The sequence below is a fragment of the Sinocyclocheilus rhinocerous genome, unplaced genomic scaffold (assembly GCF_001515625.1).
Source record: "Sinocyclocheilus rhinocerous isolate Xijiao unplaced genomic scaffold, SAMN03320098_v1.1 scaffold1204, whole genome shotgun sequence".
Lineage (NCBI taxonomy): Eukaryota > Metazoa > Chordata > Actinopteri > Cypriniformes > Cyprinidae > Sinocyclocheilus > Sinocyclocheilus rhinocerous.
In genome coordinates this window covers 397,856-415,700 of record NW_015654935.1, presented here as the reverse complement: position 1 = coordinate 415,700, position 17,845 = coordinate 397,856, and the positions used below count along the sequence as shown (strand labels likewise).

Sequence of the window (17,845 nt, the reverse complement as noted above, 5' to 3'; positions counted from 1 at the left end):
TAGGAATGAGGTTCGTGATGAAAAAATGAAGATAATTTAGCATCCTTCGCAAAAGTCTATTCCTAATATGTCCATGTTTTTCTGTTCATATGGCCATTTTATATAAACACATGTTCTTGGCCAAAGATCCTATATGTGTATGTTATTCATATCCTCATTGGTTAAGAGGGTGAAACTCCCCTCGACATATGCCTATATAATATCTTTGTATCTATGAATAAATTGAAGTATTGAGAATACAATTTGATGTGTGTTTTCTTGCTTCCCGGCCGTATACACTTTGAGGGACTGAGAACTTTCTAGGTGGCAAAGAGAACATAGAGGGACCGATTGTTAATTTCTAACAGTATTGTAACCAATAAAATTGCATTTTTATTACAACTGCCTCAGATTATAAAAACCAAGGCTTAAAGAAATCGTTTACCAAAAATGAAAATTTGCTGAAAAATGTACTCACCCTCAAGCCATCCAAGATGAGTTTGTTTCGTCATTGGAACAGATTGGGAGAAATGTATCATTACATCACTTGCTATAGCATTTCATTACCAATGGATCATTTGAATGTGAATGGGTGCCGTCTGAATGAACATTCAAACAGCTGATAAAAACATCACAGTAATCCACACAACTCCAGCACCACTTACAACTGAAAACAGACAAAAACAATTTAAACAAATATGTTGGTGGATTTTGATGTGAGAGGACAAGGGATGGACATTTTTTTACTGGAGGAATCATGATTATGTAGGCTACCGGTGTTTTAGCCAGAAACAATGATTTAAAGTTAAAACCATATCTATGGTTAAAACACCCTATGGATTTGTTGCTTACAAACATGCAGCTTTTCACTTCAAGTCTTTGGCACATTAATCTTAATTTTCAACAATATTCAAAATCACAAATGTAATTTTATATTGACTACTGCAGAGGATCCATTAGTGAGCAACTGATGTAATACTACATTTCTCGAATTCTGTTCCAAAGAAGAAACAAACTAACCTACAACTTGGATGGCCTGAGGGTGAGTAAATTTTCAGCAAATTTTCATTTTTGGGTGAACTAAAAAAAGAACAACCACAAGTGAGTCTTCTATGTCAAGAACTTGTATGTAATCTGCAATTACCTGTCCCACGTTCAATATATTCCCTAAATGTATTAAACATGTATTTAAGAATTAGTTTCTCATCAATGCACTCCTCCAAAGACAAGCACACAGACTTATCTCTTCATGGAAATCCACCCACTCCTTCCAGGACATAAATAAACCAGATTCCACTCTGTTCTCTACAAGGCTACAAATATATAGGATTCCTCAGGTTTTCGATTTCATTGGGTGGAGCATGCTGGAATATTCATCAGTCTACCCTCTGACAAATTAAAAGCATTGGAAATGTTAGTACCAACTCCTTAGATCACAATTTTATGGAGTTTGTAACATTTTATTTAGATTTAAAATATCCAGTGCATGTAGCCTAAATGTTTTGTTGTTTGGTTTTTAAAAAATTTACAAAACTTCTTAAGTAACAATTATTTCAAGTTTTTTTGTTTTTGTTTTTTTCTTTTTTATCAAGCTGAAGCAAGACGCAATCCACTGGTACAACTACAGCATTTTTCTATTCATAATGCTACAAGCCACAAATAATTTGACTTTAAAACTGACATGGAAAGTGCTATAAAGTTTGTCTTTGTCCTAAAAATATACTCACAAATTGAAAACACACGGAAACGTTCAAAACAATACGTGAAAAGAATTAAACTGAAACTAAAGCGAAATAATCTACTACAATTGTGACATTGCCAATAGTTACTGTATATCTCACGTTTGCGGTTCCACCCGCTTCGTTTTGTTAGAACACGCCCACTATATTAGGAACTAATGAATATTCCATGAGGCCCACCCCTCCAACAGAAACGTTTTAGGAACTGCATAATCAACGGCTTGCCGTTAGCTCCACGAATGCTTCATACAATAATAAGCGCAACGCGTCGATTTTCCCGTGAGGCGTATCAAGATACATTTCATCTGCTGTTACACCTCTGATTATATTAATTTATTCTCAAGAAACAGATGTTTACCCCTCACCAAACAGGGCGTCCAGCGTCGCCTCGTCCGGTTTTACAAAGAACTGTTTGCGGATGCTGCGCTGTTTGCAAAGTACACCTAAACTCTTCTGCAGACCCCAGACTTCTCCCTTGCCTGCATATAGTTTGCAATACTTGTCTTACGAAGATCTGCACAGATGGAGCCACACAAGGTGAGAACTCGCTTGTAACTGTTACTGTTCACAGTTTGACTGGTTTTAATGGGACGCTCGTTAAAGTCCAACTCTGTACGTGAAGTTTTTATAATCGCGTCGAAATAGGCTCACACAGGTTTAATTGACTGTGTAGTCCCGACGATTATTTACATAAGGGGTCTTAAAGTTAATGTCCGGGGCCAGGTTGTGTTTTCCATTGGGGGCCATATGAACAGTTACAACTAGCCCCGATATAAAGTTTTTTATTTTTTTATCTACATACTAAACAAACATTGTATATACTGTTATTGTATATAACATTGTATATATTGTATATACATTTTATGAACGCACAGTAATGATGCTGATCTAAAAAAACAACAACAACGCAGCTTACTGACGCATTTCCTGTCGATACAGGAAGTTTCGAAGAGAAATCTAAAAAAAAAAAAAAAATGTTTTTTTAAAGTGGCCACTGTACAGTGCGTGAAAAATAGAAACGCTGCGTTTCTTTAATGTCATGACGAAATTAGTGTCATGTTTACATATGGAATATATGTTTTGTCATTTACATGTTGCATTTTTGCATTAACATTATTATTTATTAAAAATCAGTTCAGTTTTGTTGATAAAACTGTCAAGCAAACAAGGTGTAAAGTAGAAATATTTACAATGCGTTTAATTTGTATAATTTCTGCTACTCTAATAAATCATTCTACTTCAATAAATGACTTTTGTGCTTTCTTTAAGGTTTGCTAAACAGCAACATGAGTAGTTAGAATTTAATGAAGTGGCCTTCCATATTGTAGAACTGTTTCTTTTTAGTGTGTCTGAGGCTTTTGTTTCTTTCTTCATCTAGATTGTCCATTATGTGCACAGTCCTTTTGTTTGTCTGAGGTCACAGAATGTGCCATTTTTGAAGACACGTCTAACAATAACAAGGCCCCCAAGGTAAGAGTGCACAGATTATGGAGAAAGTTTTGAATAAAATGGTACATTCAGTTCAGTCCCTACTCTTTTTGTAGAAGATTTTGCCAATTCATATAAAGGGCCATTCACACAAAGAACGATAAATATAAAGATAAAGATACATTTTACATTTATTGATTATTATAAGCACATGCTGCTGCTTTATCTGCCCGAGCTCTTTAAAGGGTCATGAAACCCCAGACTTAACTATTTTAGAACGACTTTAAAAAGTCATTGTAGAGTAGTTACAGTGAAAAAATATTTTAGGTTTTATTATACAGTATATTTAATGATTTAATGTTATACACAGTAATTTAATTATTTCACTTCACAATAATAATAAAAAACAGTGGTGCCGTGCACCTAAAAAAAATTAAGGTTCTGCCTAAATGTAAGCATAACAGTTACTGTGTATAACATTAAATCAATATTTTAGAACTGCAATACACACACAAATATCTGCATTAATCTCGAAAAAAGCTAATTTGTTCCGGATTTGAATACTGTGTGATAGGATATGTTTATTATACTACATTATAATGAACTGCCAGAGATCGCGGTGCATGTGGAAAACAGCAGAATTGACTCTTTGAAATATATCATCATTTATGTGTCATGTGAAAAACCCAGCCCCACATAAAAAAAAAAATATATATATATATATATACACACACACACACACATTTATTATAATAATAATTTTTCGCTGTAACTAGTCTACAATTACTTTTTAAAGTCATTCTAAAATAGGAACCAAAGCGCGAATAAAAAACATCTGTGTGGAGTTTGTTTGTTCTCTCTGTGTTGACATTTTTTTTTTTCATTGAGAAGTGGAAGGAAGGAATAGCGATTCTCTCTATTTGCGCAGACACAAAGACCTCTTAGCTAAGTTATTCGTAGTCGAGTTCGTGGTCACCAGGATCAATGGCAAGGATAATCTTTAATTATTATTAGAATAATCCTGGCCTGTCCCTGCTCTCTTGGCCACATAGCAGGCTCATAATTGTATGGCTGTGGTCCGTTATTCAAGTATGAATAAACATTTACAATTTCCTCAGCGTCCGAACTGTCATTGCGATCCATTGTTTTCCTATTGTTTAAATTGACCACACTCCCTCTTGTTACGTCACTTCTGGTTTTGCCGTTTTTCAGATGCGGAAGTAAAATTTTCTCACAAAAACGACTCCAGAAGCCTCAAGTAGCATATTTATAAGTATATTTTAAACAAAATCTAGTTCCTACATTATTTTTCTATACATGTATAGAAATTAGAATTAGAATTTAAATAGAATTCTAGACGCACTGGGTCTCTAACCTGCAATATGCACTTTAAACTGGTCCAAAGAATTCCAGCACTGACATAAAGGAGGCATTTCCTCTGTCTTCCATTGTAAATCTTAATGCAAAATGTTAATTGAATCTTTTTTCAGTGTGCCGGGTGTGAAGAGAGTGAGGTTAGTGGATGGTGTGTCCAGTGTGAGGAGGCCCTTTGTTTGGACTGTATATCTGCTCATCATAGGGTAAAAGTGACCCGTGACCATGAAGTCACACCCAAAAAACCACCCACAGGTTAGACTTAAAGTCCATACACACTTCAGACTAACACTGCTATTGTGGTGGAAATTCACCTGTAAAATTAAAGACAGACCACTCAGTGGTAAAATGATCAAATAAAATTTATTTGTCTGAAATCGTGATCCAGGGTAGTTTCTCTTTCAACCAAAACATACCTCAGAGAGCTACAAAATAAGCTCTAAGCAAAACAGATTATGCAGACTGAGGCATTGTACACAAGTTGTTTTTTTTTAATACAGCATTTGTAGTTTAAGCTTGAAACATCAGAGGGAGACAATTACTTTTGTCCTCCTTCTCTAATCCCTTCATCAAAAACATAATTTATTATTGAACAATTAAGGTAGAAAATCTGTTTTCAATACATACATTAAAAATAATGATTTACACACATATATGTATTGTATATATGTCAAAAATCATCTTTCAAAAGTTTTAAAAGTTATGCAAGGAAATCTTTAACTTATATAAGATTAACAAAATGAATCATGCATAAGCAGTGGCATTGATATTCATAGAGAAAATAATATTTTCTCTTACGCTATAAACTTCTGTGCATTATCAGATCTGTTCTGTTATTTGTTTTGTTCAGGTTGGATACAGAGAAGACGCTGTCCCTCACACACTCAGGAGAGCTTGAGGTTCTTCTGTCTTGTTTGTGAAGAGCTCACCTGTAAGGACTGCCAGCTGATCACTCATAGGGGCCACAGGTATAGTCCATATCAACCCACTCAGATCAGTGCATGTGATACTATATGGGCATTTCTTTTGCGTTTTGGGTTATTGTTTCCCTATTTGCTTAGCTGTAAAACTTTGTGATATTTGGAGGAGTTAGACCAAAATATTTTATATATTTTGATATTCCTCCTCAGCAATACCTTATCACAGTGTTAAAATAAATGTATTTTAAGTAATTGCAGAGATCCGAAGTGGTTATCTGATTATCCGGTTGGGTTATGGAGCAGAGGAGACAGGTACCCGGGAGCCCAGAATGAAACAGACACAAGTGGTGCAGTTCAATCTAGGTTCAGTTTTATTGGTTATGTGATGCGTATATATAGAGTCAAGCAGAAGTGAAATATTGAGCAATAAGAAAATGTAGCAAGGGCTAAAATATCCTAATATGGCAGTGGTATGTCTTATGACCATTGAGTAATGTCTATGCCCAAAAATATAGCAAGCGCAGCAAAACACAGCAGGCACAGGATGTTCTGCTTTTCAATCTCACACACACTCTCTATGTCCATGTTTTTACATGTCCATCTATGTGTCAGTTTTGTGCAGCAGGAGGAAGCTGTGGGATCTCAGAGACAGCAGCTGCAGAGTTTGTTGGACTCCATCAGACATCAGAAAGAGACGGTCATCAGCAGCCTGCTGCTCCTAGAGGCAAGGTAACTGAAGGGAGCCATGTGGACTTACATCTTATCTTGGTCAAATCTACAGTACACCATTTCAATCACTGGTTCTCAATTCCAGTCCTGGGGACCCCCTGCTCTGCACATTTTGCATGTCTCACTTATTTAACACTCTTGATTCAGATCATCAGTTTGGAGAGAGATCCATGAACTGAACTAAGTGTGTCAGATAAAATGTGCAGAACAGTGGGTCCCCAGAACTGGAATTGAGAACCACTGAGATAAATGAACAGTCTGTCAATAACAGTCTGTCACATCCTTGTTTCACCCATATTTCTTAAAGGGATATAGAGAATTCTGTCATCATTTACTCACCTTCCTCTTATTCCAAACTGATTTTCTTTCTTCTGTGGTAGATAAAAAAGGTATTTTGAGAAATGTCTCTGTTTTTGAGATCCACCGAGGAAAGAAATGTATAAAAATGATGACAGAATTTTCCTTTTTTTGTGGACTGTCCCTTTAAGGAAAATTGGTGAAGGCTGAAATACACTACAAATGTTTTATTTTATTTTTGCCTCGATTGCAGTCTGGACGTGTCACTGCTAGTTGGCCGAATTTATAGGCAGTCTGCAGGTTTGGGGTTGTAATTATTGCATAGTGTATGAGGGGCACAGACTATCATTAGCTTCATACTATGATCCATTAAAATCCATCTATAATGTGTCAAAATCCTTTACCAACTTTCTAAAGAAAACTTTTAGTGATTTGAAGTTCCTTAAAAGTGAAAAAGACTCAGCTTACCATCCATTTTCAATGTTAAATACAGGTTTACACAGCGTAAAAAATGAATTAATGATAATAATAAAGCATAAAAAAAAGTGATTTTTATTTTACATTTTGTGCTTTATCAACATATGTGAGGTAGTGAGACCCTGCCCTTGATATGCAATCACAAGTGGATACAGGAGACGCATGAGATGTTTGTACCACATGTAAATGACGATCTGTCTAGCCTGGGCGTCAGTGGCTGAGTCACTTGAGACTAATCTTAATACAAGGTGTAAACTGCTGTTTATTCAAAAGGACAGTGGTGAACAGAAACAGAAAAAAGAGAGTGTGGGAACCAGGAGAGGTGTTAATGGCAGATCAAACCAGACCCAACAGTGAATACAGGAGTAGATCACTTTACATCCTGCTAACAGATGGTCACTAGAAACATTACTGAAATAGAAGTATTGTTCTATTGTGTGTATAAATCTTCTATTTACACACACACACACACACACACACACACACTCACACTCAAAAAAACGTTTTCTTGATAACTTAACAATTCATCTGTAGTCAGGCTGAAATACAAGGTATTTATTCATTGCAACCGATAAGAGTTGAAGGAACAATTAATAATACTTAACAATGAATGAATATGTAATTAAATCTCCACAACATATTGATTCACATACCTGTATATGTTAAAACAATTAGTAATCAAGGAACTTAATGTTAATAAGATCAGTAAATTCATGTATTTTTGACATGACTGAAAACAAAGAAGAAGAAAAAACGCCCAAAGTCAAAGAGCCAAAATTGGCCAATCCAGAGAGAAAGCACAGAACTCTTATCACCTCTAAGGAATGCAAGCTTGGGTAAAGAGTGGGTAGAGAGACACAGCATATGCTCGTAAATTGGTAAAAGCCAGATTTTCAGTAATTAAACACACATACTAGCTGCTGTTACTAGCCATTTTTTGAATTACAAATGGAAAGCATCTAAAAGATATTTATGTTTCTAAACATCTAATATTAGTGGAATAACATTCAGTCGTGTTTTTCATTTCACAATGCAATATTAACAATGGACGTGAAGGTGGATCACACTGCTTTAGATGATGTATTTGAGGCTTGGGCTGGCAAAGGACATAAGATTTTATCAAATGTGTGTTGATAATGAGATCAAGACTTTTGAAAACAACAAAAAAATGCATTGTATAGGAAATGATCTACAAATAAGAAGTTATTTAATAGATGAAATTAAAATAAACAATAGAAGATATTCACCCTCTGTTGTGGTTTATAATCAAAGTTATAAATGTTCTAAAGTATATAATTTAATAGGTCGAATAAATAAAATATTCAAAGAATTTAAAAATAAGAGTTTACATAACTTTAAAGTAAAATGGGAGGCTGAGTTAAACAATATGGAAGAAGAATAATGGAAGGAGATTGAAATCAAAAATTTAAAAGAAATTCTAAAAACCATGCAATCTCCATGTTGGCAAGAATATGCTTGGAAAATTAACATGAGATATTTCATAACACCAGAAATATCATGCATACGTATAATCAGGCATCTTTAGGATGTGGAAGAAGATGTGGTGTGTTTAAAGCTCATTACACACATATTTGTTATACTTGTAAAGTAATAAAAACATTTTGGACAGAAGTAATTTATGTAATACAAAACATAGTCCTGGGTATAGTACGCTACTTATTTATTTAGAATACTGAGAATTGCTTTTAAGAAATAATGAAATTTTGGAGAAGGCTAGAATCCCCAGTGTTAAAGGACTGGTTAGATTTAGTTTCCAAAACACATTCTATGGAGATGATAACATGAAATTAAGAACAAAAGTGTACTTTTTGAAAATATATGGGCACCTCTAAAAGTAAAAAATATAATATAAAACAAAGGAATATACATAAGAGGAATAATGACTTTTCTTATACCTCCCTCTTACCTCATGGAATATATATATATATAATGAAGTATAATAAAAAGAAAGTGGATCACAACATTCTTTTTTTAGACTGTCATAGCTCACTAAATATTGCAGGACAGTAGCAGTTTCTAGCAGATGTGCTTGCAACCAAAGTTGCATATAATGGTTTCGCTTTGCAGACATTTCCTGTTTTATCTTCCTCTTGTGTGTAATTATTGTGTTGTTGAGAATATTTTAATCTTTGTTAGATTGCAGGAAATTGAAAAAATAAAAGTAGCAGCAAAGAAGATGTTGACACAGGTAGTCCACTCCATTTATCAGACTCTGGTTCTGAAAGCTACACAGATGTTAAAGGTGATAGAGGTAAGCATTTAGAACTCAATAATCCTCATTTACTGAAGCATGCTGTACATGATTTTAATATTTCAGTGGAAAGGTAAATTATGAATATTTGGCATACTTCACAAATTTTCAGAATGTGTTTTCGATCTCCATCATTACAGTTTGTAGCTTCAGTCTCTTTTATCATAACTCGTCAAAACTTCACTTTAAAGTTTGACCAACAGAAAAATGCACACCTATTTATACTTTGTAGAATATATAAAAATGGCATGGTTACATGAGTTGCATGGTTTTCTTCATTTTGATTGGTTACACTCATCTAGGCAGATCATTTCCCTAGACTACTTCATAAGACAGATTTAGTTATAGTATACATTTGTACCAAATCCTTTTATGGTTGTTAGATGTACATTTGACCTTCCTAGTTCAGGGCAAAATACATTTAAACATTTTGGATTTCAATATAAGCATATAACTGTTCAGAATATGAAACAGGAATTAAGCAAAACAAATAAAAGAAGCATTCAAATTTCATACACATTAAAAGGTTTGTGTTGGAGCACATTCTCTAAACTCTCCATCAAAGAATGTCCATCACATCATAAAAAAACGATCTTTTACTCTTTCTGTGCAAAAGATTCTGAGCTACAATAAAGGCTGACGTTTATTATCAGAATACAACCTCTTATGAGAAAGACAAGAAAAGTACTAAATCTCCCTGAGAAACACCCACATACTTTAGCATTACCTGAAAGCACTCAGCATATTCTTTGTATGACTTCCTTGTTATCTATCTCCAGTTCTGTTCAGGAACCTCAAGCCTGTAACCGTTGATTCATTTTTAAATGTTTGATATTAAGGCCTTATTTGCGGAGGAGGTGGGGTGTTTGTTGGAGAGGAAGACATCTCTGAACAGTTTGGAAGGCTGTCAGGAGTACATAGCAGCTTTTATTGACAAGATCCTATGCACAGAGGGCCACTGCCTCCTGGTCCACACAAAAAGGGTAAGCTGTTCTATTTTTTGCTTATTGCTTGTATATCATAATACATTGTATTACATAATACATTCATACTGATTATGTTAAAGACACCCCCCCTAGATTTATTGATATTGTTTAGGATAATATTAGCTCCGTCATATGTTTTGAGGTGAAGTGCATACATTTGTTACCATTCTATTACCATATTTGTGACTAAAACTTGGAGTCATTCAGATCCTAAATGTTTGTTTAGCCCTCTGCTATATTTTTTGTGTCTCTAACTCAGATTGAGACCCAGGTGAAAAAGCTTCTGTCCCAGAAGGCATACACCCCTGAGACCATGATTGAACTGCACCTTCAGATTCAGAATGAACTCTGTCAGCACATCATGAAATTTGGTAAAATTCCACTTTTTTATTAGAAAAATTTATCTACGTTTTATAAAAATCTATGAATTTAACATCTTTTCCTTTCTTTAACATCTTTTTGCCCAGGATTTTTGAGGATTAGTAAGGTTCTTGTTCCATTTACCACTCAGAGAACTGATTCCACTCAGTTAGAGTCTGTGTCTGTGAAAAGCTCGAATCCAAATTCTCCTCTAACTGCCACTGATGTTCATCCTGCACCCACCTCCTCAAGTGTTGATGCACAGGTTCAGGGTGAATGTGTTCTCAACAGTTTTACACTGCGTCCCTGTGCCTCCTCTCAGATTGTGCAAATGAACCAGGCCCTTCATAGTCTGCCTCATCCATCTCAACCCAGCCAGCCATCTCATTCTAACCAGGCCCGCTCTGCATATAACAATGTTGCCTCATCCCAACCGAATCAATCTAAACGTTCCTCTTCAGACCTTCAGAGTTCATCTTCCTCACCATCTGTCCAAGTCCAATCCCATGAAGTGATGTCTGAGCAATCCAAGCATGCTTACAGTCCCTCATCGAACTGTGTCCCATATTTTCCTCAGTCTGCTCCTAAAACTCACATGAATTATTCCCTGTCTGTTTATTCTCAGCCCCGTCTTCCACTCATGAACTGCACAGCATCTCAAATAAGCAATATCTCTGAGTCAGCCAAATGTAGGAAGGCCTATTGCCCTACCATGCAGGTCTCTCAAACACGCATACTCACCCGCCCATTGCCAGTTAACAGCCAAAAACAACCAATTCCAGTCAACAACCAAACACCTGTACCAACTCATCCAATACCAGCCAACAACCAAACACTCACACCAACTCATTTAGTGCCAGCCAACTACCAAAGACCCCAACTAACTCATCAAATTCAAGTCAACAACCAAACACTTGCACCAACTCATCCAATACCAGCCAACAACCAAGCACCCCTACTAACTCATCAAATGGCAGTCAGTAACCAAAAACAACCGATTTCAGTCAACAACCAAACACCTATAACTCATCCATTGCCCGCCAACAACCAAACACCCCTACTAACTCGTCAGATGCCTATCAACAACCAAACACCTGTACCAACTCATCCAATACTAGCCAATAACCAAACACTCATACCAACTCATGCAATTCTAGCCAACAACCAAACACTCGCACCAACTCATCCAATACCAGCCAACAATCAGACACCCCTACTGACTCATCCAATAATAGCCAACAACCAAACACCCATACTAACTCATCCAACATCAGCCAACAACCAAACACTCACACCAACTCATCCAATGCCAGCCAACAACCAAACACCCCTACAAACGCATCAAATGGCAGTCAATAACCAAAAGCAACCAATTTCAGACAACAACCAAACACCCGTAACAACTCATCCAATATCAGCCTACAACCAAATGCCTGTATTAATTCAACCAATTCCAGTCAACAACCAAACACCCGTAACAACTCATCCAATATCAGCCTACAACCAAATGCCTGTATTAATTCAACCAATTCCAGTCAACAACCAAACACCCGTAACAACTCATCCAATATCAGCCTACAACCAAATGCCTGTATTAATTCAACCAATTCCAGTCAACAACCAAACACCCGTAACAACTCATCCAATATCAGCCTACAACCAAATGCCTGTATTAATTCAACCAATTCCAGTCAACAACCAAACACCCGTAACAACTCATCCAATATCAGCCTACAACCAAATGCCTGTATTAATTCAACCAATTCCAGTCAACAACCAAACACCCAAACCAACTCATCCAATACCAGCCAACAACCAAATGCCTGTGTTAATTCAACCAATACCAGCCAACAACCAATCAACCATACTAACCCATTCTTTACCAACTTGCAACCAAACACTCATACTGACCCATCCAATACAAACCAATTTCCTGGGGCCTGGACATTCATTTTCTATGCAACCCAATATTCCCTTTACTGTCCTTTCAACCATAAACGCACTTTCCTTAAATGACACTACTGCAATCTCTAATGTCCATTTTACTGAAGCCTCCAGTGGTAGGATGAATCATTGTCCCCAGGACCCTTGTGCACCAAATCCCACCAGTACAATTTCTAATGCCATCCCAAGCACAGCTAGTGGTTCTTTACTTCCTGTAAACCCAATGCCTTCTGCTCCCATTAGTGGCAACGACACCCTCTGGAGTAAAAACGGCACCTACAATAGCATTAACGTCCCAGTCAAGGCCTTGGCTGATTCCGCCTGTGATCAGGATGCAGATGTGAGCAGCACGAATTTCACTGATACGGATCATCTGGAGAGCAACTTACCCACCTCCCATGTGTCAGAGACAGCTCCCAAAGAACCTTCACCAGATCCTGCCCACTCCTCTGGCCCATCCAACATTCACCAGGATTCTCTCTCCACCATCACAGAGAAATGTTCAAGACAAACTCTAGACGATCAGTCATCGACCAAGAACTACTCTGGACCAAAACACTGGAGCGTTGGCATGCCGATAACTTTCCGTCAGCTTGTAGAGGCAAAATGCATACCTGTCAGGTCAAAAGACAATCTGAACACCACACCTCCAGCGGATTCAACTCATTGTAGCACATCAGAAGACCTTGACGGGGAGGTTGGTGAATGTTTGATTCTTACAGATAGAAATATGGAGAGTTGTATGTCTGAGATCTGCGTTTCATTCAAAAGCTTTCTTTTCCTACCAGAGGACAACTCATGACAAGACTGTCCAAAGTGCGTTTGACTACAGGGAGGCAAAAAAAGAAGACAAAGAATCTGCAGGTGATTTTCTTCTCAAAAGAGTTGTCAAAAGTATAGTGTTTGTTTTCCTCACTCATTTCTTTTTTTCCCCCCTCTCTCTCTTTTAGTAACGCTGGAACACTTCAGGAGACAAATCAAACAATTCAAGAGGTGAACTCAGGATATAGTATAGTATTGGTTGAAGACCTTCTTCATAGTGGAATCTATAGTGCTTATTTGCATCCTTCCTGCATCGCATGAATTATTAACCTCATTTATGTCACAAATAATGTTTGTAATAACTATTAATAATATTATTAACAGTATTAATAGTGTTAATACTATTCACACTACCGTCCAAAAGTTTTTGAAAGAAGTCTCTTTGCTCACCAAGGCTGTATTTATTTAATCAGAAATAAAGAGTAACACTGTGATATATTATTACAATTTAAAATAACCATTTTATTCTTTTGTAAATTCCTTTTTAATATATTTTTAAATGAAATTTATTCTTGTAATTGAAGCCATTACTCCAGTCTTCAGTGTCACTTGATCCTTCGGAAATCATTCTAATTTGCTGATTTGGTGCTCAAGAAACATATTTTTATCAATGTTAAAAACGGTTGTGCTGCTTAATGTTTTTGTGAAAACCATGATACATTTTTTTAATGATCCCTTGATGAATAGAAAGTTCAAAAGTACAGCAGTTATTTGAAATACAAATATTTAGTAACATTATTATATGTCACTTTTGATCAAATAAATGTGTCCTTGCTGAATAAAAGTCTTTTTTTGATCGGAGACCACTGTTTTCTGTCGAATAGGTTTCTACGTGTTTCTCTTGAGTGTCTGCCCATCTCTCTGCCTCCAAGTGGACAGCCACTCCCAGAGTTCCACCTTATTACAGATACCTCCACAGGTCACATCTTAGTGCAGGAATCCCAGGGTGGACAGGTAAGGACAGGACACTGTAGAGCTGGAAAGACCTGAGTACATATGACACTTGTTAGTATAAAGCCATGTTAGCACCACAGCTATTCTCAATTGTGCCCTGTTCTTCCCCAGGTTAACCAGGTGTGGAGATGGCATGAAGATCCATTACCATCTAGATCCTCTTCTTGCTCTGTATCTCAAGACAGCGACAGCTCCCCAGCATCTGATGTAGAGTTCTGTGCCGTGTGTCTGTCTGCAGGAGCTCCACTTCTGTGTGCAAAATGTGGCTGTGCTTTTCACTATGACTGTCACATCCCACCAATTCTCACAAAACCTTGGTGAGACCATCAGAAACTAACATAACACTGTACAACACTAATTACAATTTTGGAGTGTCTATGATTTATAAGACTTTGGCGTTTGATAAGCTTGTGCATGTAAGAACAGTAACTCTTTTCTTTGTCCACTATTTGAGTCTTGGTATATTTCTTTTCTCTTGCAGTAAGGATTGGGTGTGTTTGCTATGTCAGGATTTAAATGAGACAGTTATGTATGGCAGTGAGGAGATGAGGACACCTAGTCTGAGTCTGGAAGATCAAAGAGTGAGACACCACCAGCCTGAAAGAATCTACATTCATAGTTACCCTCGCAACACTTTTTAAAAGGATATTTTAGGAGAGGATTGTAATTTAGTATAGTGTCATGCCACATCTTTTATCTCTTGTCCTAAAATGATATAAAGTCACACCAATATAATGTCATCCATTCTGTTCAGAAGTGTGAGAAGCTTCTCTTTGGTCTCCTGTGTGATGAGAACAAGAGCCTGCTCTTCAGCGCCACCAAGGTAAATACACAGTGCATGTTGTATTTAGCATAGCCTGAGCTTCTTCAGTCCACAATTTACTTTTTATTTTATTTTAAAATGTGAAAACAGTCACAAATACTGATGATATTCCAATATTCCAATAATATTATTATTCCAGACAGTTTATTGAATAGTTAATGACAAATAAGAATGTGAAGATAGATGTTCGATTAACTTGTGCTAAGGTTTTACAAATATACTCTTTGTATTCGTGCAGTTTTTGAAAAAAAAAACTTTTATACCATTTTCAACAAAAGTTTAAATTTGGTGTAACTATCAATTAAAAACACATTTTTTTGTTACACCTTGAATACATGCGAGTGTATTTGAATAGATGCGAGAATGTATTTTCACATTATTAAAAAAAAGATTGTAATTGTGTTACTATAAATGTTACTATACTTAATAATATATATGGATGTAAAAAAATATCATGAGTAATAATACAATTATTTATTCATAATTATAATGTACCACATGACATTTTACAACCTGAACTAATTTTTCCATTTCATAGGCAAATTATTAGATATATTAATAGACTTATTGACCTTGATACACAGTCATGAAAGTCTTCAGAGCTCCTCTCTAATGTAATTTCCTTATTTTTCCTGAATGCTTCTGCCTTTGTCACACCGCATGATTTTGTTGTTTGCTTCACATTTGAATGTGTTTTCGAATAAATAAATAGATCCAGATTAAAAATGACCTTATGAGCTGTGCTTTGTTTTTAAAGAATCACTCAAAAACAGCCGAATTTGATATAATACTCGGCCGACTCCTGGGGAAACGAAAGCCGCCTTATCGGACTGTTGCTGAGCTGGTGTCAGATGTTTGGACTCTTTTTGATATCTTGATGTTGAACTCGGAGGTAAATCACTGCCATTCAGCTGATCACATTCATGTGTAATTTAACTGCTAAGCTTCTTCTTTGTAATTCAAAACTTTACCTTAAAGGTTCCCTGAAATGCTTAGAAACACGCAGCGTTATTCTATGTGTTGATGTCATTTTAACTGAAACAGGAAGACAGGGCGGGACATGTCAAGCAGCCCCGCCCCTTTTTAAAATAGCCAATAGCGTTCGTTTATATCACAGCTTGGACTAGAGCCGTTGAGCTCCGTAAAGCCGCATTTGACAGGGTATGCCAGCCACAATCTCATCCATATTGCTATAAAATATAGCATGCTGTGTAGAATTCAAATAGCTCCGATACACTTTGTGGTCTGCGCCGACTCGCGCATGTGATCCGCTCCGTGCTATCGTGTCTCTGGACCGGAGCAGAGTGTGTGTGCGGTGGTTAGCGTGACACAGCGCGAAACCAGACTTCTTTTTTTCCTCAATGGAAAGCATAGTTACACTGTCTGAATCGTTCCCTGTCCCCTATATAGTGCACTACGTGCCGGCTCGCTGCACACATGCTGCTCTGCTCGTGTTCATCTTCAGTTCTCTCTTCACAGCAGTTCAGTCAGTGTACTGTTTGAGTAAATTAATTACTCCTGGATATTGGTTTATTTCGACTCGGAGGGAGTGTCAGCCACGTTAAAAAAGTAAATAACTTAAGTAAATTGTGGATTAATGCTACCTGGAGACGCGAACCGTTTCAAACGATTCAGTCCGATTTGGTGAACTGGTTCAACCGGTTCACTAAGAAGAACCGATTAAATTGAACGATTCGTTCGCGAACCGGTCATCATTACTTTGAATGCTTATATCTTCTAAATGCGAATTTTGTCACTGCTTTGGAGCACACTGCCTTATAGATAACCTAAATATATAGACTAACATTGATACTAACAACACCCAAAAAAACTTTAATTTTGATTTCATGGGGACTTTAAGAGCTGCAAATTCATACCTAATAATCATTTAATTGAATGTTATACAACAATGACATGCTATTTTTGTTATTTCTACAGAGGAAAAACATGGTTGTCAAACTTAAAAAATCTTTCCAGCAACAGCTGAATGAATCTTTTGGGAAGAGTCTCCATGCTTCTCTCCTAAATCACTCAAGCAGCAAAGATCCAAGCAGAACACCAGAGACAGAGGCTGAACGAGAGAAGCACAGAAACACTTTGAAACGCATGAGAGAGTTTTTCACGGCAAACTGTGGTACAGCTGCAAAGAAATCCTGCACTGATGAAGGGAAGGAGAGAGATGGCTGTGGAAACACTGCAGCTGCTGAATAATGAAGTGCCTCAGTCATTACTTTTAAAGTCGCAAAAAAATCTTCTGAATTTTCTTGTGAAGAGGGAACCAGACCAGTTTCTGTTTTTTATAGTACTTTGCTTATTTAGATTTGCCTTAAAATAAGATGTGTATTAAACAGATTATTTAATCCAAGGTCAAATTTCTTTCTCTGGTCAATTTATGCCTTGATCTGCCACGATTTGTTTGTGCATGTGGGTTGCAAATTATTAGCATTATTAGATCAATGTTGTCATGTAGCTCTGATGCCAGTAGAGGACGCGATGATCCTTTGGTTGCATGAATTTGCTCTGTTTTCAATCTAACTCGTTGGCGCTTATTAAGGCAAGCATCAGTCTTACTATATACATACACACACACACACACACACATGAATTTGTGTAATTTGTTCCACCCCCACCAGTTGTGCTGCAATAATGTGAAATATCGCATTTAAAATTATAATAGTGGAATTTTAAGATTTAAATTCTAGAGTGGGGACCTGGTTAAATAACATCGTTTGAAAAAAACA

General features: G+C 36.6%; 1 protein-coding gene across 2 annotated transcripts; it reads left to right on the top strand.

Moving 5' to 3' along the window:
* The first annotated feature begins 1,931 nt into the window (after positions 1 to 1,931).
* trim33l (tripartite motif containing 33, like) lies at positions 1,932 to 17,748 on the top strand. Of its 2 annotated transcripts, XM_016524649.1 has the most exons (18): positions 1,932 to 2,255; positions 3,097 to 3,188; positions 4,637 to 4,775; positions 5,371 to 5,488; positions 6,053 to 6,169; positions 9,101 to 9,215; positions 10,055 to 10,198; positions 10,461 to 10,572; positions 10,669 to 11,726; positions 11,766 to 13,202; positions 13,294 to 13,369; positions 13,456 to 13,498; positions 14,152 to 14,281; positions 14,393 to 14,598; positions 14,763 to 14,862; positions 15,036 to 15,104; positions 15,862 to 15,996; positions 17,043 to 17,748. In XM_016524649.1, exons 1-18 carry the CDS (start codon positions 2,069 to 2,071, stop codon positions 17,313 to 17,315), a joined length of 4,551 nt encoding a protein of 1,516 aa, XP_016380135.1. In that variant the 5' UTR covers positions 1,932 to 2,068; the 3' UTR covers positions 17,316 to 17,748. The 2 variants fall into 2 exon arrangements, with proteins under 2 accessions (XP_016380135.1, XP_016380134.1); XM_016524648.1 differs by having other exon boundaries at positions 10,669 to 13,202.
* The last annotated feature ends 97 nt before the right edge of the window (positions 17,749 to 17,845 follow it).